The following is a 22,635-nucleotide window of genomic DNA, read 5'->3' on the forward strand; positions in this document are numbered from 1 at the left end:
CAAACAGTTGATGATTTCATAGAGAATTGCACTCCAGAGAGCACTTCAAAGTGAACTGGAAAATGAAAACTGGAAAAACAATAAATTCGATTTTTTTCTAAACAGTGTCGGATATCTGAAAGTTTGGTATGAAAATATAGGTTTTCGAATACGCTGAATCTATTGCGAGCATTTTCGGAAGCCTATCTCCCTCCGTTTAGATTTTCATCTTTGAAATGGCATTTTTCAAAAAATGCCAAATTTCAATCTGCGATATCTCCTGTTATATTCGTCTGATCCAATTGGGATTTTCGGTTTCGTAATCAGCGTTGATAAGGCTTCCATTGTAGCACAAAAATGAGCAAGGGGTTAGACCCCCCAAAAATGACATATTTGTTCCTCTGCCTGAAAATCAGGATGTTCTACTACCGTCTTAGGATATGGAGTATATAAAACTCACTTTGTTGATTCCACCAAACCCAACAGTTGATGATTTCATAGAGAATTGCACTCCAGAGAGCACTTCAAAGTGAACTGGAAAATGAAAAATGGAAAAACAATAAATTCGATTTTTTTCTAAACAGTGTCAGATATCGGAAAGTTTGGTATGAAAATATAGGTTTTCGAATACGCTGAATCTATTGCGAGCAATTTCGAAAGCCTATCTCCTTCCGTTTAGATTTTCATCTTGGAAATGGCATTTTCCAAAAAATGCAAATTTCTCTTGAGAATTCGTCAAGACCGAACGGTTGTACCGAAATGGATGAAATTCTCAGATTTATCACTAGACGATTTGCTCTTTCGGAATATGTATCATATTTCGATCTACGATAATTTTCCTGGAAGAAAAACTACTCGCGACTTGACCATCGAAAAATTCCCAAAAAGATGGGGTCAGTTAGAACTTCCTAAAAACCGAACGGTTGTGAAGAAGTAGATGAAATGACTAGAAGAGTTGCTCTTTCAGAATATGTATCACATTTGGATCTACGATGATTTTCCTGGAAGATACGCGACTTGAAAGTTGACCTATAAACTTTCCTGTATATTGCGATATTAAAATAGCAGTCAGAAGTTACATAATGAAACCAAGCCAATAGCAGGCATGAATAATTTTAAAAGAATATTAAACGTATATAATTGTAGTTTCGGCATTGAATATTCGCAGGACGGAAGCTCTGCAGCTGTTTCGGCTAATAAGATAATGAAATTTTCAGGTCGTCATTTATCAATTAAATATTTGACCATCATTGGGGTGGCTGCCTTGAATGTATATTTCGATTGCGTGAGGTATTCTGTCATTTATATAGAGGAAAACATTCTTAAAAGGTATCTAATTAGAGAGTTACACAGCGCATACATGGTGTCCTAACTAAAACAATCCCATTCAAAAAAATTCATGCTTCAATTTCTGATTGAATATTGGAATTCCCAAGACTTCCTTAGTAGCAGACAGTTAGGACAGCTAAAAAACGAAGAAGTGGAAGAATTGTTTCATTAATCATTCTTCAGTCTTTGACATAATGTATTCAAAAAAACCCACGACATATATCACCAAAAATGAATTAGATTCTCGAATTTTAATAGATTTCTTGAATTTGAAACCCGTCCAAAAATATGTCATCACCGGATTCATCGACATATCTCCAAATAGCTCGGCAGCATCTGCAGTTTCGCGTATAATTAGCTGATGCGAAAGGAAATTAGGTTAGACCTATTTTCGATCGACATTTGTTGCAGGAAATGGATCTGTATCAAACATCACGTCGAATGTTAGGGATTTCTTGAACTCGGTTAACCGTTTCCTATTCAAATAAAAACAATGATTTCAGCATGTACGTTGTTTGGATAATGTTTGTCCTATATTAATATTTATTAGCTTGTGTCGAAAAGAGAAGGATACGTATTTAGGGATCTGGAAATGGCTTCGAATGAGTTCGAAAGGAAAATATTCAGGAATTGCTAGCAGTGGCTATTTGTGTCACATTATGTAGTGAAATTATGTATGCATAGTAATAATTGACTCCCATATTGAAATTTTCAAGCTGTATCCCAGTCGTCTACTTTTCAAATGGAATTCTTTTAAACTGAACTATTTTAGCCTAGAGTAGAGAAGTAAATCTCTTATTCTATTCAATTTTGAATTTGTTTCTTATGCTGTTGAAGGTGGAATAACAGATAATTAGCTATTGAAATCTGAAACGAAGGAAAACTATTTCGAAGGTTCAGAATGATTAGAGAAAAGAAAAAGACTGGCTTTTTGAGAGTCTGTTGTAAAATCGTGTGCAAGCACTCTTCAATCAGCTCTCATTTGGAATTCTACCCAATCACTTTGCATATAAGCCACCTCCATAAAATAATATGAAGATTCATATTTTTGCCATTGGGTATAGCTTAACTGAAATTTTTTGTTTCAGGTGAGTCATGTTGGTTTTCTTCTCCTATTTTCACAAAAATGTAAGTACCCTTTTCACCTGAGCATAAATTGTACCTACTTCAGAACCGTGCTAGGCTCGTAAATGTTTATGTAATCACACTCAAGCTACTCGTATATCTCATTAACAATCAAGATTTTTCCCACCATACGTGTAATTAAAAAGTGCATAAATCGTTTTCATGGGATTCTTACAGTGACCTAAATATTGAGAGCGTTTGATAATTATTATATTGAGTACACCAACGTAAACCTTGAGAGATGTATCGATATACATAGTGAGTGAAAAGTAACGGACAAAATTCATGTTTGGTATTTACTACTTTATAGAAAAAAAAGGGTAGAGCACTTACATTTTATTTCAAATCACCTTTTCATGTATCATTGCGGAGTTTGTTATCCACCCTCAACAACAAGTGGAGGGTGGTTGAATTTTTTTCATGGCAACCCTTACTTTCTGTGCCAGAAATGGATAGACCTGATTTTGCTGTGGTTTTTCATCAAATCTTTTTTATCACGGGGATGAAATTTGGACATTTTCATGTATTTTGAAGTTGATAAAATACTTATTAGGAGCAAGTACTGTTGTTTTTGAATTGTTATCGAGAAAATGTCTGTTTTCAGGCGTGTAATTGATGAAGGATAAAAAAACTTACATGTTTATTCATTTTTGTCATTGTTGTTTTTAATGCAGTTAATTCTTCAATTTTTATTCTGGGGAAATACATTTTTTCGATAAGACTAAACATTAATCACTCCTAAAGTGTATTGACATTGACTAGGATAGAAAAGGGTTGATAAAAAAACTATCATGACCAAATCATCTTCAGCAACGAAAGGTCTATGAATTTTTTGCATAAAGAGTGGTCCTAAACTCAATAAACCTCCACATAGAGTGAATTAGCGTAATTTAAACTCATAGAAAGGCTTGTTCATTACTTTTTACTCCCTCTGTATACCCTGATGTCATATAATAACCATAACGCTTCACCTGAAGCGATCAAGCGTTTAAATTATTCACAGTTAGATTGGTATCGTCGATGATATTCAATATCTTGTTGATAAAATCGGTGTTTTTTGTTGCTCTGGAGCTAATTATCAAAATGGCCCAGGTTATGATCGCCCAACTGGCAATACATTGTCTACCATCCCAGCTTCTTTATGGAATCGAACAAAGACAAAAGATTACCAGGAAATTTCACAGTAGTTCAAAAAATATTCAATCTTTTCGCTCCACACGCACCAGGCTTTTTCGAAGTGACTTCAGGCTACTTATTTTTGAGGGTGGAGTGAAACATTAGGGTCATACGTATTGATATAATGTCTAAAATGAGATTCAGTTTAAAAATCATAATAGCTCTACGCATTTTCGCCTTTTTTCCTACTTGATTGTAATACTGAACCGGAAGCTATATATAAGGTCATCCTGTAGAAAAAGACAGACTTGAAAATATGTTCAACCGCCGTTCCCAAATTGTCGTTATGATTTGAATATTATCTTTCAACATTCGGTTTATTCCGTCCGTTACTTATTCTTATCAAAACAAATAAATAAACAACATGTGATCGTTGTTTATGTGCAGGAGATACACGAGTTCAAAGATGCACCAACCGAAAATTATGAATGCTTCCTCGATTCTTGTTCCTCTATAAATTTAATCTAATATCAAATAATACTGATTCACTGTTTCAATATTATGTTACGAAATCAACAGGGCCTCATATTACAAGAAATAACCAAGACGATTCGAAAAATAAATCTTAATCCACGACGATTCATAAAGTGAAGTTGACCATTAAGGTAATGTTAATAAATCACTGGATATTTGAGCATTTATCCACTGATTGTGGAATATCAAATATTGAGTACTGACTTGTGATATGATTTATGAGCCATTATTCCCCGATCTATCAAACTCAATGATCATAACTACAGACAGAACCTCTGAACATAGTGATATTGAAATAGAGTATTCTACTCACATGACAACAAGACCATGCTGGTTGAATAATATAATATTTCACGACCGCTTGCATTATAATAAATTATGATCATATAAAAACGAAAAAGTGTCTGTTTTCTTGATGTCTCAATTCATATGAAACTTAATGTGAAATTGTATCGGTGTTTGTATGAACATTGCAAGTTCGGATTTCATTGATGGAACATCTTCATTCAAGTCTACCACCGTCTTGTCTCATTGGTTTGTTTCACTCAAAATCGTCTTATCTTTGCAGAATAACGGCACGTATCAAATATGACAATAAAAGCTTTTTTTCATCCGGTTTCTGCGAAATATGAATTGGAGCATGTACGAATGTTTATGTGCGTGCGTGATTTATCTCGATGTAAATGTATATTTCAAGAGAGAAACACAAATATATCATTTCGAACAGCTTTAGAGCTGTATGATTTAGGAGTAAACCTGCAATTTACACTATTTTCCACAGATTGATATCTCTAAATAGGAGTAGTTGGCTTTGATTCGTACTTTCAAGATGCTGAAAATAGACAAAACTCCAAATATAGACTAATACCTACATTAACAAACATAAATATATCATAAGAATTTGAAAAATCATGACGAAACTATCTGATCATGACTGAAACATGGTGAGATGAATTTTTAATTATTGTTTCTTCGAGTAATTTTTTTCACAGAGAACTATCGGCCAAAACAGCCACAGTTAAAAAATACCATTTTCAGAATTAAATGAATAGTGCTGATTTCATGATCACGAAAATTTTTTCCAGGAGATTTTTTTGTTGATTTTTCCAATAGGATATTTATGCAAGAACAGATAAATGATTCATTGTTAACTCCTACATTAAGAAGTGCGAGAATCAGAACATAAAAGCTCTTTTAAAATTCCTCAACTTCGGTTTTAAATGAATTCTTTTGTTATTTTATGATCTGCTAATTCCTAGTCTCCTTGGATGTCATTAACATACCTAATTAAATATGTCTCATTTGAATCCATATAAAGACTTCTGTTGCGTAATGGAAAAATTTTGCTCACTCTTGGGAATATTTTAATCAATCTTCAATTCATATTATTTTTTTTTTGCTGATCAAGAACAGCTACTTTGTTTGTTGTTTCTTTTTGTCCGTATCTGGACCAGTTTATTCTTGATAATATTTTCGTATCGTGAGGAATTGAAGTTGTTGAAAAGGGTAACAAAAAAAGGTTGTGCTTCAAAGTACAGCCTGAAATGAAATGGACTCAGTAGGTTGATTTCGAGGGATGAAAAATTACTACTTTTTCCTAGTATCAGAGCTTTTTTTCAAGGTTTTTTTGAAGAAAGTATTATTTTCAGTGGGCTCCCTGCATTCCGCTGAAATGAAATGAAATATTTCCCTCATGATTTGAAATTCATATGTGTTCATCCAACATGAAAGTTACAAATTTAGGCATTCTATGGACGAAAACACACGAGGGCTGCTTTTTTTAGTTGAGACAGCCTGTATGTGAATAGCTTGTTCAGCGTATCTCCTCAACGAACATAGGAGAAACGAGATATTTTCTTCCATTAATCCCAAGTATAATTTATTTAAATTTATCGAATGAATAATCTTCGAACAAACATACTGGAGGAACATGTGGCGGTTTCCCTATATGAATGACTAACGTAGCGCAATCAACATTTAATCGGGTCATACAAACACTGACGGTTAGGAGTCGAAAAGAGAGAAGGAAAATGTAGTAATTGACTTTCAACGGGCAAGTACATTCGCTAACTAACGTACAAAAGAAGCCCTTTTATTCGTAATGAAGACCAAAGGCGAATTTGTTGCAGGAAATGAAACCAGCAGGAAGTTACAGCTGAATACGAAACCTGTATCTAAAGGTTCGCACACGTTTATCGATGATATATCGTGGGTATTTCAAGGGGGGGTTGAAATATGGCGTATTGTAGAAGGGTAGCAGTAGCTATTGAACTAGAACAAATCTGGTACCTTTCCCTCATGTGGTTAATATTCTGTTGAAATATTTGTACGAGTCAAAGACTTACCCTGTTTAATAGCAGAGTTTGAAATGGTAAAAAAAACGTAACCAGCAGAAATAAAAAAACAGTGTGACATATTGTTTTCACCATTTTTTTCATAAGAAGAGTGGTCAGTAATGTCGAATAGTAATCTACGGTTATTGTTCTAACCTTATCCAAAAAATCAATCATGATTACTCCATGGAAACACCAAAAAATTGAAGCAAGAACTTTTCTATCAGATTTTTGAACACGAAACTTCTTAGGTCTTGGAGAATCAGAGTGTCGTCATTCTATCGATTGTTGCTTTGTTTCTGGATCGTAGAAATGTACCCAAGTCTCATCCACAGTAACAATTCGGTTCAAGAAGTCTACTTCGTTTTCAAATCGAGCACAGATCGAACGCGATGCTTCTACCCTTGCACGCTTTTGGTCAACATTCAAACATTTGGGTATCCATTTTGCAGCAATTTTTCTCATGTCCAAATTGACGTGAACTATATGATGAATGCGTTCGTATGAAATATTCAGTGCTTCAGATATCCGTTTTAGGCCCGGTACTTTCACGTGCGAATAAATAAATTTATTCCCATTTATTAAGTCTTATTCTTAGGATAAGTAAAAATGCAGTCTTTTCACTTTCAGATAGTGTTATTCATCGAATAAATCTGTCATTGAGACTTAATTAGAAGAGTTTATTTGTCATAGATCGAATGTCGGTACGTCATTATTCGTTGAATAAAATTTATTCGAAGGTGAAAGTACCGGGCCTTAGCCAAATTCGACGGTCTGATAAAATCATGACATAAACTGCATCGATATTTTCGGGGACTGACACAGAAACTTGCCTTCCCGATCGGTCATCATCTTCAATGAAAAATTTACCTCTTTTGAAGCTTGCAGTCCAATTTTTCACGGTCGCATACGAAGGACATTGATCACCAAGGATATTAAGCATATCTTCGTAAATCTGCTTACCTCTTAACCCTTTTAAATACAGGTACTTGATGATGGCTCGATACGCCAATTTTTCGATTTTCACAAATTTGGTGGACATCTTCTTTCTTTTAATTTTTTGCGTAACTCTGGTTTACTTTTTTGACCTCAAACTCCACACTGACACTTCTAATGAGATATTGTTCGTTGCTATGGTAACGCAATATATTTTTTTATGCATGTAACTGGTCTAGGCTAACTAGATATCTATACATCCTCGTATAGACGCCTAGTAGACGATCCATCGAGGGATAACTTGTATAATTTTGGGTTCTGTTGTCCAAGGGAAACCGTTTTCCAACATCTGCTATGGGTGCTTTTGATTAGAATTGTCCATAGCATAAAGGTTCAAGGTAGAGTAGACGAATGGCATAATAATTTCGATGATATACAAGAGACCTTGCGATCTAATTGAAATCGCAAAAAATTGAATCAACAGGAAAATGAATCATATATACAATTAAACTGTGATACGTTGTTCGATTTTTTCCGAACGTGACTTAAAAACCGCATCCACACTCGATCTTAAGTCATTTTAAATTGATACTTATAAGGTGAACAGAACAATAAGGCATTTAGCCTTCTGACCTCTGGATCCAATTTCAGTTTCATCTGGCGTATTCTATAATACGATTTATTAACGTATTCAAATTCGAAAATGATTCGATGAGACAATAGCGAAATATAGAGGATTTCTCATGCTTAATTTTCGAAGTAATGAGTGTCATAGAAAAAGGTCGGATGAGTGAATTGGGATTCTACTTGAAAAGTGAATAATTGCATATTAATTTTATTGTTTCATGATTTTATACCTATGATTAATAATAATTTGTAATGGTGTGCCTTGGTCGTTTTTTTTGACTTTGCCAATGATAAGTTTATGAGAAGTTTGTGTGGGTGAATTTAATCATCATCCAAAGATGGAATGGAAGTATTCCATCTGCTATCAACCTGCAATTCTATACAGTGTGTTCTTAAATTGGAGGTACAAACGAAAAGAGGAGACACCTTGAGTAATTTCAAGAAAAATAGTCTCATCAACATGGGACCGCGAACGGTTCGTTTTCGAGATACAGGGGGTTAAAGTTAGAATTTTTTTTTTACAAGTTTTTCTCTTATAGTATCTACACTTCACAAGATATTCAACTGAAAATTGGCATAAGTATTATAACTGATAGTTCACACCATGTGACATGCAAATTCCGATAGCAAATCTACAGGGTGATGTATTTTCTGGAACACTGTTCCCTGTTTTCCTCCATAGAACTTTTTTTTTGGGGAACCACTTGTACTAATTGTGAAAAATGTGAAAAAAAGCTTTGTTGTTATGATAAACTTTATGGTCTCCTGTAGTTTTGTCTAGACTTTCTCAGGGGTTCATATTATTTTCCTTCTTCTTAAGAATAATGCAAAAGTATTCAGTATTTTTTGGAGAAATCAACTCTTTTATAAAACTGGGTGCATTTCATTTAGTCAACCCTCAATTTATTGGTATTTAACAGCTCTTCCAATATGATTACGATGATATACCAGACAACTGTTTCCTTAATTTCGTAGTCGCATAATCACTGGACAACACCGCATCCAAGGTGAGTTTTACTTTTTATTTTTGTCTATATTGCATCCTGTGCTCCGCTCTAAAATTAACAACAACGCGTTGAGTTCGTGCGGAGCCCATCTGGTATACAAATAGAGCGAAAATTATACATTTTTTTTATGTTAATATCCGATAAGACTTATTACGGAATCGTTCAGGAGGTCTTTTTTGCCCGGTGTTATTAGAAGGTCCGTTTATTGTGAAGACGTTTTCCGATCGATGTTAATTTCGCCTTTTTTCCATTGTTTTTCCAGCGGGGAAATTATTTCAACAGGAATTATAACAACGCTAAAGGGTTGAGGAAAAACACTCAATTTTATTGATGATGATTTTGAATTATTGGTTGAAAAATTATTAATTTCATTCCGGACTTAGGTATGTCCAACCCTGTATTTTATAGAGTTTAATAAGGGCTCGTAAAAAAGGAGCTCTTGTAAAATGAATATTCCAATATCCAGCAGGAAATTATCGAATGTTTTTATGGGTATTTATTTCGATCAGCAGATAAATTAAACCATAAAAAATACATCAGCGAATTATGGATTAAAATGTATCAAAAAGATTTTACCTGCTGCTTCTCACAGGGAAAAAACTAATACCTTCTCTCAAATTTATTTGTCTATTAGTGAGGAAGCTTCATTTGGAATTCAACTTTGCTCTACAAAGATTTATAGGCGTATTCTGTTTTACCCTAGTGAAGCAAAATTCATTAGTTTACAGTTTTTACCCATTTCATTCTATTGTGTAGCTAGTTCCATTTATATTCCTTGAAATTTCATCTGGATTTGTATATCATGCGATTCATACGCTAATAATGTGGGTGAACAGTTTTTCTACGTATAAGGAATATACAATGCGCAAATTAATCAACGCAAATTATGGAAATCTCAAATTTATTCTGCAACTGAAGGTGTTTTCAATGATAATTATTTTTAACAGAATTATGCATGCATATGTTATCCACTTTCAAAAGTTTTCTTCAATACAGATGTTTTTTCCCAGCAGGAATAAAAAAAGATGATATTATCAGATTTTGAATGTATTGGCTTCATTCTAAAATCAGTTTTTGTCGATCAATTCTAGTGATCAATAGTTTTTCTTTCGTTTGATTTTCTACACTCGATCGCTATGCAACGCAATTTGACCCAAGAGGAATGTGCCCGAGCGGTAGTTTTGCGAGAAGGAGGGTGGACATACACAAGAATTGCAGAAAGGTTTGGAGTTTCCCATACAAGTGTGTCCAGAATGTTGCAGCGATTCAGGGAGACAGGTATGAATGTCCGAAGACCAGGACAGGGTAGACCACGGGTAACAACTGCCATTCAAGAACGTTACTTAAGAGTTTCTTCGTTGAGACAACGGTTTGCAACCGCTCGCCTCCTTCAAATTCAGCTTGAACAAACTCATGAGGTGCAAATTAGCACTCAGACAATAAGAAATCGTCTCAGAGAATATGATTTAAGGCCTCGTGTCGCGGCAAGAGGCCCAGAGCGCTTACCCCAGCCCATCGAAGGGCGCGTTTGGATTTTGCGAGAGAGCATATCCATTGGGAAGAGGCCTATTGGGAAAGAGTTCTCTTCACAGATGAATCTAGATTCTGCCTCTACCATTGTTTTCGACGTTCCCTTGTATACAGACGTCCTCATGAAAGATATGCTCAGTGCAATTTCCTGAATACTACTGGTTTCGGGGGAGGATCGATTATGGTATGGGGTGGAATATATTTGACTACTCGCACAGACCTAGTGGTCGTTGATAATGGAGCTATGAATGCTGATAAGTATATAAGGAACATTCTTGAAGAGCATGTAGTGCCATTTGCCCCATACATTGGTTAAAATTTCATTTTTATGGACGATAATGCCAGACCCCATCGTGCGCGCATCGTTCAGGAGTACCTTGAAGAGGTTGAAGTCACTCGAATGGAATGGCCAGCAAGAAGTCCAGATCTCAATCCGATTGGGCAGGTTTGGGACAACTTCAATAGAAGGCTGAGAAGTTCAGAAAATCATCCAGCTACTCTTAATGACTTAGGAATCCAACTCGGAGAAATCTGGGAAGGATTAGATCAGAACATTTCAAGATCACTCATTTTGAGTATGAACCGTCGTTGCCGAGCTGTAATTAACGCAAGGGGTGGAAATACCAAGTATTAAATCACTTATTTCAGTATTTTGAAAATTGTTCATTTCTTTTCTTTCACATAAGATTCGGCGAAATCCTGAATTTTTCTTCCATTTAATGTGTCTTGTTTCTTTTAAAACCTTCCCGAGAGAACATAAAAAATAAGTTATGAAGTCAATGTAGAGTTAACTTTCATTAAAATTGAAATTTTCAGAATGTGCGTTAATTTTCGTGCGCATTCTTCCTAGGCTTGAATTTCAAATATTTCTCTTAAGTTTTGGTTATATAAAATAGAGCCTACTGTAGTGTAAAAAATAAGAAATGGATTCAGATTTCACACTCTGTTCGTATAATAAGCTGTGAGTCTCTTGCAAATAGCACGTGAAGAAATTCTGGCTTTGTATACCATACGTAGATAATACAGGTGGACTCTTTTTTCTATACACTTAATGAATATAGCCTCCAGCGTCCAGTTCCTTGCCGTGTAGGATTCTAAATCGTAAATTTCGTTTCATATTCGAAGAAGACGATTACAGTTCTTCGATTTAGGTAGACCCCTATTTCTGCTCTATTATAGAACCCGAAGTAGGTGGAATGTGTTCCGTCGATTGATGGGGCAAACGAAAATAGTTCAGGTTACCTAACGCAGGGCCGTATCGGGTTTCTCGACAAATGGGCAGATGTCAAAACTTTGATTGTATCATTTTCTGAATTGGTCCTCTGTCAGATGGACAAACATTCCTGATTTGTGCTGCGCTTGATGCTTTGTCTCGAGATTTGCTCTGCTCTGGAATTTTATTCAGTATGACCTATCACTACTTCTGAACGAACAACTGAATAGTTAACTTTTTCTTCATACATAGAATATGTGATTTCACATTGCTCAAAGTTCGGTTATTTCACCATAATTCCTCACCAAGAACATCAAATTTGGTCGGGCTTTAAAAATTATTGGAAATTCGAAATGAAAAAAGTTTTTGTGAATAATTCAACATAGTTTTCGAAAATTGAACTCTAACAGCTGTTAATAATATCATTAAGGATATCAAGCCTACAATCGTCTGTATATTCATAATCCATAGGCCCAGATGACTAATAAAAGTGAACATACCAGCATTTTAAATTGATGCAAATGAACGTGTAGTTGTTTTGTCGTGGTAGACACATTCTAGCGAAGCATCTTCGGTCCTATTTAGGGATTTTGGCACATCTTATCAGTGCATCCAACCGAAATAATCATTTTGGCAGTTGCTGACTTTCGATCATTTCAAATATGCAAAGTCGTAAATGCAATCAAATTTCGAATACAGCTAGTAGATATGCACCAACACAATTATTTTCACTCAGATAACAATATCAACAAATTGATAGATTTTCTCAGAAACTCGATTTAAAGAGGGCTAATTCAATCGACTTGAATGCCTGAATTTTCGTTTTACTTCTAAATACATAAATATTCACGTATTCACTAACAGTTACCTGATTTTTTATGTTGAATTGATGATAGAATAGGTGAAATTTCTCATTCACCTTTCGTGAAGTGCTCGAGCTAAGTTTTGAACGGATATTTATTCATTTATTCTCTAAAATGGGATCATTACCATTCAATGGAGTTCATCAAACTGAATTTCAGGCAACGATTCCACGAAAATATGAATCTCTCGGTACCCCAAAGTTTATTTTTCATTTTTAGCTTTTCATGGAAAAATATGTCTGTTTTGATCAAGATATTAAGTAGCATCATTCTCTTTAAATTTGAAGAAAAAATAAAGGAAACATCGCCTGTGACAATGCTTACCTATATCACATTTTTACGAATGAAATTAATGGTACAGGCGTATGTTTTTTAACACTTTGAGGCAAGGCATAATGGAAGGGATGATTAAGAATCAATCCAGTTGGATTATTCTTGTAAGGAATTTTCGGTTGGTCATTTCTTTCCTATTTAAACTTTGAAAATCACATAGTTTGTTGAGGCAGAAACAAGAATCAATCAATGAAGAAGGTTATGCTGGATGGTGAAACATTTTTCAAAATCAAATTTCGGTCGACTTTGGAAGTTTTCAACTGTCAAACCGCTTAAAGCTGTCGTTAAATTCCAAATTCCGCCTTTTATTGAAAGAATCCCAACGTATCGGATCTTGCAGTTGGGTACTTCAGCACCCGCCGAGTCAACGAGCTCAGTCCGAGATAAGTCACTTCCCCCACCATCGCCCATTCATCCTAACCCAACTGAACCATTTCTGACCGTTGCTGCACCTCCACCTCTACGATCCTGGACAGTACCCAAAGGCTAAAACTAGACTTATAGTAAACGAGTGGAAATTGGAGAGTGCGCTGGCCTATCGTGAAACAGGCTCGCATCGTTGCTTCGAAACGCGCGTAGAACATGTAAACAAATCCGCCGCGAAGGACCAAAATGTTATTATGAGGAACGCCAGCGGAGCCAATCTCTGGGGTAGTTTCAATTAAGTCGATTCCAGCCGTCCGAGTGTACTTTCCGGGGTTTTTCTGAACGGGAAATTTCGGAAAATGTAAACAGGGTGATCTGTGCGGTACTGGGTGAAGTGGCCGAGACATTTGCCGGGAGGGAGGTTGGAATTTTAACGTTTCCTGAGTGAATTCTGTGTGACTCGGTGCCAAGATGGGAATAGTTACAAAAACGATCGGAGTCATATTCAGTCTGTAAGTTGATGAAAATACAATGTTTTCTCACTTTGAGGAGTCCGAATGTAGCACATTTTTCAAAAAGCACGACAGGCCATTTCTCACAATTAAGAAGTCAACATTAATTTTTAGCGATAAATTAATGTCGATGAGTGAAATATATTTTTTATGGCAATCATTGCCGTATATGATTCTATAATATAATTTAAAACATCAATTACACTTATTAAATCACAATCAGTTAAACAAGAATCTTTTACCTGCTGTAGTCATAGAAAAAAAAATATTTGTGAATTTCTATCAAATTCTTCGAAAATCCTGAAAAATTTGAAAGGTATATGCGTAAATCAATTCTTAAATTGTTTGCACACCCTGCAATTCATTCAAGAGGAATGTTTACCTAAAATTCATCGAACTGTTTTGATTTTCTGATCACATTGTCATCAAATTACACCATTTGACTGAAACTCTTCTTGTTAAGGGTTCCAATTTTTCTCTACAGCGCAAAATTTCTCAAAGTACTATGGCATGTAGTGCTGAGAAGATGACAAAGTCATTTTTTGGAAGAAAAAATAAATTATGCATTTTATTGTCGAGGAGTCTTTTGAATAGAAAAACTGGTTTTATACATATATGTAATTTCATATTTCTGCACTGCTAGGCCAACCTGGATAGGCAATTTATATTTTTTCTTTTTCTTCTAGCTAGGTGCATGTTGATATGTGCTGATGGTTTAAGATTCCCTCACAGATTCAGATATCTGGAACAAATAACAATGTTGATCATATATCTTCAGTGAAACATTTTTCCGAAAATTTCAGATCCAAAATAAGTTCGTCTTATCCGAGAACGCTTTTAAATACCTTTGATGAATTTTATATGTCCTCTTATCGTTATTAACTTCTAGTTTTTAACAATAACCTACTCCTCTGAGATGTGCATTTAAATCGACCTTCACACATTGCTGATCGATTCAGATTAAAGTGAAGATTCAAAAAAAAATAAAAAATTCTCAACCAATATAACCTAAAACCTCCGTTGCATTCAGATATCCTTATCTTAGTTTACGAAATCCTAATCTCTTCTCAATTAATTAATTATCTTCCAAGAAATTCAAGCTCAAACTATCATCAAGAGATTGAACTTAAATCATTGCATACAGTTGAAGTCAATAGAAAATATTGATTTTTAATTGATTTCAGTCCTCAACCCTCTGTAATTAGTTTATAAATAGCTGCAATTATGACGGACTATTTTTTCAATTGATTGTAATTTACAATCAAGGTTTGAAATTACACACGTATCAGAATTGATGAGATTATTAATACACACATATGTATATATGTTTTATTCATACGTAATATGCAGCAAGAAAATTTTCTCATTGGTGGGTACTACCTACAAGGTAATATGTAAGACAATGCAAATCATTCACTTGATCTCACAATAATTAAAATAAAACTTTCATTTACTTCGAATATGAAATCGAGAATTATATTTATTTCGGTTGTCACAGATCAAGGGAGGTTATTTTTTAATGAGGTTTCGTGAAATGATCCTTCTTAAAGAACGTTTGCGTTTCGGTCTATTCATAAAAATAAAAATCTTGAGAATTATTCATTTTATATTTAGGTCTATTATTCCCATCTATAAATCACTACAATCGAGTATGAAAAAAGTTGATTTCTGCCAATTTTCAATAATCCATCAAACGGTGAGATAGATGCGCTGGAATACAAAGTCTCAAACAAAAACTTTGAATTCGCCACGCTATATGGAGGAAGTTGATCGGTTGATGTCGGTTCCTTTGATGTTCTCCAAAGCTCAGGCTAGCAGAAATTTGCTAACAAAAAGTTACTTCCCCTTCAAACGTTTTATGAAATACGTTACTGGTCTCTAACCTTATATTGATCAACTAATACTCCTGAAATTTTCAAATTAGTGATGATGATAGAGGCCGGAACAGACTAGTATGTTTCAAAATTATTTTATCTCTCTTAAAATGGAACTGTTGTAGTTTTTATCTATCTTTTATCACTACAACTGCCTCCTAGAACTGGTGAATATTAGGGGAGTTAGATTCAGGTCTAGTATACTTTCATTGTTTGTCAGTGAAGTAATTTGTCGAAAAAAGGACTTTTTAAATCCTACTGAAGTGTTTTTCAAGGTGGGAGTGATGGGACAAATTAAAATTTATTTTTCATTTCAGTTTGAGTGATAGTCAATAATATTTTCCATATTTTTAAACAATATTAATACAATATTTGACATTGAGAATGAAATTTTAACTAACCACAGTTTGACTAGCAGAGCTAAGCTCGTGAAACTTGGAACATAAGGGGTGTTTTAGACCAGTGTTTTACCAGGGGTGGCACAGCTCATTAGGAAAACTTAAAATGGCTATATCTCTTTATCAGGGCCGAATCGAAAAAAATGGTATTGGAAAAAAATGTTTCTTTTGAACTTAAGAGTCTACTGTTGAAATCTCACCCTGTATACTGTCGCAGAAACATTCAATATAACACTTTTGTTTGACTCTAGCTTGAGAACAGATCGAATTTAGCGAAATGGGCAGCATTTCCCAAAAAAAAATACCTCGAAAACCTGTGAAACGTAGTATCACCATATTTCCAATTCATTTTCCGGGTCTTCTTCTCATTTCCCCGTTTCGCCTATTTCCAGAAACCCCTCAGAGTCAAGGGGTCGTGTCAATGACACAGAGACACGCGACTGAAATTTTTTTCTTCGCTTTCCTATCATGCCACCTATGATTTATCTCTTCCTCCGGCACTTGGGGTATATTGAAGAATCTGAATAGTTTCCGGTCATTCTTATACGTGCCCGGAGTTCTCGTCCTTGACAAGGCCAAGGAGATTGACACTAACGCACAAGAAGCTGAAACCACCGATGAAAATGACGGATTATTCAAGGTTTTGCCCCATATGGAATATAACTTGGAGCTGGAGTCAATATAAGGTGCTAAATGAGCACGATCATATATCAAATGTCCCATAATTATAACGTGAGGTCAAAAAATCTTAGTCAAGTAGGCTTGAAAAAAATCAAAACTGAAAATTCACAAAAAACAAATTTGACATGAAAAATTATAACCTTTTCAAGGAATTCCTCTGTTATGGAAGACGAACAACTTGGAATTGCTATTGGTGAAATCTCATTTCCTCATTAGCCTGCAATAGTTGAGAATTCAACCTAATGACAGAACAATTTAAAAAAATAGAAATGAAATAAACATAGCAAAATTGATAGGTGCAAAAAATTTCAGAAAATGAATTGTAGAATTATAATGAAGGGTTGTTTAAAAAGTATACTCTGTATGGCTCAAAAATACGTTGTTCCATGTGATTTCAAAGACTGAAACCGTTATTGTATGTATAGAAAAAAATTACCTGTTACCTTTTAACATCTCTGTTCACGATTCAAAGTAGGAATTCGAAGAGCTTCAATTGTTCGAATTTTGCGTGTCCACTGGTTTCCCCTTTCTTCTTTTGAATCTATCCTGGTAGAAAAGACATTCGAAACCAATTCGCGAAATGAAAGCAGTGAGCGATGTTGAAGGATTAGATATGGAACAAATTGGAACACGTGTTTTCTAAATCTTTTCATGTAGGTACCTACCGTTAGGGTACCTACCTGATTCATTGTTTGATCGAGTCCACCTTTTTTCTTTCCACCTGTTATTTTGAGGGTACTTGTTCCTACCTACTTTTCTCCCTTGCGTGGTCCACATTCTACCTGATGTACCTAATTCTTGTCAACTTGAATCTCATACGAACTTACAGTCAGTGAATTGTTTCATTCGTGGACTTCAAATAATTGAATGGTGCATTTTCTCAATAATCGCTGATTTAATTTGACTTCCTTGAACATAATACTGATAAGAATGTTGCAAGGAGCTAATTCATATTAAATCCAGCTACCTTTGCATATAATAGTACAAATTATACCTTTTAGATTTTTCCCTCACATTCTCCTGCAATTAAATTTGATGAATTAATGTTGTTCATGTGCAGAACGATGCAATATATCAATAAATAATATGAATATGAAGGACCAGAAGGATTTTTATTGTGGGGTCATTTTAAACCGAACGTTTATGCTACAGAATGCTTTTCTTCGAATTTTGCTTCCCAGAAAAATACCCAAGAATGTAGAGGAATAGTTTTTGAGTGAATGTGAGGAGTTTGAACATTCTCATTGTTGTGTTGTAAGTTTAGTGATCTTCATTTTGAATATTGTTAAGTGTCCAATGCAATATGCATACTGTTTCATTCCTCCTTACCTTATATCTTCAACTATCTGCCTCGCCTTTAGTGTAACTGTATCTGTATACTGCCAGATATGGCTACAAGCGAGTACTTGTGTCAGTACTTCTCACCATTTGATTTTTATTTATATTTTGATCATATCGTCATTTTCAGGCCAATTGGAAAAACTAAACTGAATCACAATTTTCATTATTTTATTTTTGTGACTGCTGTCTCTTCAATTCCTTTTCGATGTAGTTCATATCAATTAAAAAAAATTCTACCCTTTTTCGAAGTTCTCTCCTCTGTCTGTGATCTTGAGAAATACTTTCATTATTCTCTTCACTCTATAATATTTTCTGATTTTCTGCTGGGAGTACCTAGATGAATACAGTATTGTACAGAAATTATGAGTAAGAAGAGTTCCCCTTTCATCTTTGAATGATACGTACCTTATTTTCCCTTCAAAAACCAAGTACAAGAAGATTGGAGGATGTTATTTCAAGCGAAGGTTCCTCGGAAATGTAGTCTTTCTACGCAAATGGATGGCTCAAATCGAAAGAAGCCTTTAAGTAGAAAGGCGAGCATCAGTTTTCTGACCGGTTTGTATAATTGTGTTATCTTGTAAGCCACTACGATAAATTATACACCAGAATCGTTAGGGAATCATCAAAGCTACTTACATCCATGTTTCATTCGGCCTTAATCTATGCAATTTCCCTCTGAACTATCGCATTCGATGGCGACCAGTTGAACTTCCAAAACATCCTTATTTGTACGGTTTACTACAGTCGAATTGTGGATCTTTTTTGTACACATCCCGATGACTGTTGAAAACAGCGAACTAAAGATTCAGAGCTGTTTCTTTTCGAAACAGAAATTTTGCTTTCTTCCTCACATGAGTTGATCGTTTCACTCGAATAAAATTAAACGAAGTGTAGCACTTGAATTAATTGGGATGGTGATTATGAGTCAGGAGAAATTGTGTGAAATTGTTTGAATTCGTTTAAAAAACGTAGCGTTCATTCTCTAATGCATTCAAGTGAAGGAGAAGTAAAACAAATTCCTTTTCTTGTAGTTTCCGCGGTAACTGAAGTGGATAGTTTATAATTGAATACAGGGTGTGTGCTGAAGATGCGGCCAACTTGCAGGAGGTGATTCCTATTCGGAAATATCAATATTTCTTGAAGAAACATGGCATCGAATATGTACCCCCTTCTGAGATAAGAATGGCAAGTTTTGTCACATTGCCGCCGATAAAATTGAAAGGATTCCTTCTCTTCACATTACGAGGATGTATTGATATCTAGTTAGCCTAGACCAGTTCCATGTATAAAAAAGTATTGCGTTACTCATTAGAATTGTCAGTGTGAAGTTTGAGGTCAAGAAAGTAGACCAGAGTTGCGCAATAAATTAAAAGAAAGAAGATGCCCACCGAAATTGTGAAAATCGAAAAATTGGAGTATCGACCAATCATCAAGTACCTGTCTTTAAAAGGGTTAAGAGGTAAGCAGATTTACGAAGATATGCTTAATACCCTTGGTGATCGAGGTCCTTCGTATGCGACCGTGAAAAATTGGACTGCAAGCTTCAAAAGAGGTAAATTTTTTGTTGAACATCGGGAAGGCCAATTTCTGTGTCAAAATATCGATGCAGTTCATGACATGATTTTATCAGACCGTCGAATTGGGCTAAAACGGATATCTGAAGCACTGAATATTTAATACGAACGCGTTCATCATATGGTTCACGTCAATTTTGACATGAGAAAAATTGCTGCAAAATGGATTCCCAAATGTTTGATTGAATGTTGACCAAAAGCGTGCAAGGGTAGAATCATCGCGTTCGATCTGTGCTCGATTTGAAAACGATGTAGACTTCTTAATCCGAATTGTTACTATAGATGAGATTTGGGTATATTTCTACGATCCAGAAACAAAGCAACAATCGATGGAATGGCGACACTCTGGTTCTCCAAGATCTAAGAAGTTTCGTGTCCAAAAAGCTTCTGGAAAAGTTCTTGCTTCAATTTTTTGGGATTGCCATGGAGTAATAATCATGATTGATTTTTTGGATAAGGGTAGAACAATAACCGGAGATTACTATTGGACATCACTGACTACTTTGCGGGAAAAAATCAAAGAGAAAAGACGAGGAAAGCTATCCAAAGGTGTTTTGTTTTGGCAGGACAACGCCTCTGCACACAAATCACATGTTGCCATGCAAAAAATTCGCGATTTAGGATTTGGATTACTAGAACACTTCCCTTATTCACCAGATTCGGCTCCATCCGACTATCATCTCTTTCCTCAAATGAAAAAAAGTTTAAGAGGTTGTACATTTTCTTCCAACGAGGAGGTAATAAAAGCTGTGGAGGTCTGGTTTGCAGAGCAAGGAGAAATATTTTTTTAAAGGTCTAGAGACGTTGCAGGTTCGCTGTAATAAATGTATCCAATTAAGAGGAGAATATGTTGAGTAAAGAAATATTTGGACATTGAAATTTTGTTCGGTTTTATGGTAGGCTAAGAATTTTTCAAAATATCCTCGTATAGCTTTTAAAAACAAATGGGTATTTTTAATCCACCGCCCAGAGTTTTCTCGGAAACTACTAGACGGAAATGTATAAAATTTGGCACAAAATCTAGTATAACGTTTTGAAATTACCGAAATTCAGTGTTTCTCATCTACAAATGAAATTTTCATAAGACTGTGAAGTTGACGTGAAATGATTGTACATTGTACTTGAAATATTCGCCCAGGCAACTCCAACAAATCATATTCATCGTGCAACTAACAACAGTCCAGAATAATGCATTTCGCGCAGCTCGATATCTAAGCTAGCTCCTAATAAATCAAGAACTAGAAAACCTGGCGAATCGATGGTTCACTTGGCCCCAAAACGATTCCAAGAAATTGAAAACGTTCCCTCGAACATGCGAAGATAGATTCCGGGGAGGCCAATTTGGATACTTTTCTTCCGCGCTAATTTCTCCTCTCCTCTAACGATCGAACAATGTTTAATGATCACCCTGCTGGATTCCAATCTTCCTCAAACAAAGCTATCGGCCACAAGCTGCGTTTCGCTCCAACAGAATCGCTCGAGATAAGAAGAGTGAATGAATTAGATTGTGGAGAACTACTCGATTTATATCTGTTAGTTTCTGTGATAAATTTCGAATCGTTATTTAGTTTTCTCGAAATTGATAGGGGAATATCTGCATGCCTGGTCGTCGAATCATCTCCTAGTTATGTTTCTTGAATCATTTGGCGTTCTACGTAAATACATTGTTATCGTGGACCGAGCAATACGCTCTCAAAGTTGACCACTCTCTGGAAGAGGATCTGCTGCTCTACCCACCGCTCTTCTATGGACCTCCAGAGCCTGTAGGTGCATCACGAGATCTATAAGAACGTGCCCAACTAGGGTACTTGAGCACAGATTTCAAAACTGTACATCTAGTGATTTAGTTGCTATTTTAGCCCATGATGCCATATTCATGAAGATGCAGGTTATGAGAGGATTTAATGTCAGAGCCACTGACCAATTACATCATAACAGCGAACATTTAACACTTGAAAAGGAAAAATGGGAAAGGGAATGCACAACCCAAACTTCCAAAGATAATTCCATTAAAGGATATAGAGGTATTTCAGAATCCATGACAGGAGGTTGAGTATATTATGTTATCATGTGCCTTAGGGTGTGTTTTGGTGAGTTTATGCAGAATTATTGAGAACTAATACCTAGGGACCAAACGCATAGGCAAATGGCAAACACATACACAACGTCCATCAATTAGATTGGTCCCTTTCTTGGGTATTAGTTCTCAGTAACTCTGCATAAACTCACCATGTTCATAGAGAAGAACTAAGACCTAGTAACGTACCAATTCATTCGGCAGACGTCGATCACGTGAACGCCATGTTGATAAAGTCGAAATGAAGTAGTTTTCAGTTCTTATTCCCAAACATCTTATCAATACAAAACGTTGCACTATCTTCGTATTTGTTGACATAAAAACAACGTTCCCCTCAGTATGACTCTTCCTATTCTATTATAATAGTGGATATTTGAGAGTTTTCAACTCGCATGAAATATAGTTGAGAAATCTGATTCTCTTAACTTTAGAAAAAAGAGTTTCAAATAAATCTTTCTTCTTTTTAAGTAGAGCATCTCCTAAAATTATTCAGAACTACACAAAGTGTTTGGTTTCTTCTGCACAGCTATCAACTTCGTTATTTCAATTGGAACATATATATTTTTACATTTTTAATTCCTTGTTAAATTTGAATATAAGTTTGATAACACAACTATGTCTGAATTCCTAACGGTTTTCGAGAAATTTGACTTTTTATTAATATTTTGACAGTTCGAGGGACTCTAGCTCCGTCCCTATTCTATGCAATTGATTCAGATTTGGACTATGTCTAGTCAATAAATGATACACTGAAAATTTTCTTTGTGAATAACCATATTATATACAGGATCCACGAAAACGTAGATCCATTATCAAAAAAGAAATTCATCAAAATCTTAATTTTTTTAAATGGCAACCCATAATTTTTTCTGTTCATTATTTAAACA

General features: G+C 35.2%; 1 protein-coding gene across 6 annotated transcripts in view; it reads left to right on the forward strand.

Moving 5' to 3' along the window:
- Nucleotides 1-22,635, forward strand: part of LOC123314590 (E3 ubiquitin-protein ligase HECW2) — a 96,447-nt gene that overhangs the window by 67,863 nt on the left and 5,949 nt on the right. Inside the window, exon 1 of one of the 6 annotated variants that reach the window (XM_044899963.1) lies at nucleotides 2,399-2,436. The exons of 4 other annotated variants lie outside the window; for them this stretch is intronic. Coding sequence is in view for 1 of the 2 variants with exons in the window: in XM_044899962.1 (XP_044755897.1) it covers nucleotides 13,763-13,803 (41 nt within the window). In the remaining variant the exon portion in view is untranslated. Of the gene's footprint in view, nucleotides 1-2,398; nucleotides 2,437-13,405; nucleotides 13,804-22,635 lie in introns of those variants that run through there. One more of the 6 variants, XM_044899962.1, reaches the window with a different exon arrangement.

The sequence above is a fragment of the Coccinella septempunctata genome, chromosome 5, assembly GCF_907165205.1.
Source record: "Coccinella septempunctata chromosome 5, icCocSept1.1, whole genome shotgun sequence".
NCBI classification, from domain to species: domain Eukaryota; kingdom Metazoa; phylum Arthropoda; class Insecta; order Coleoptera; family Coccinellidae; genus Coccinella; species Coccinella septempunctata.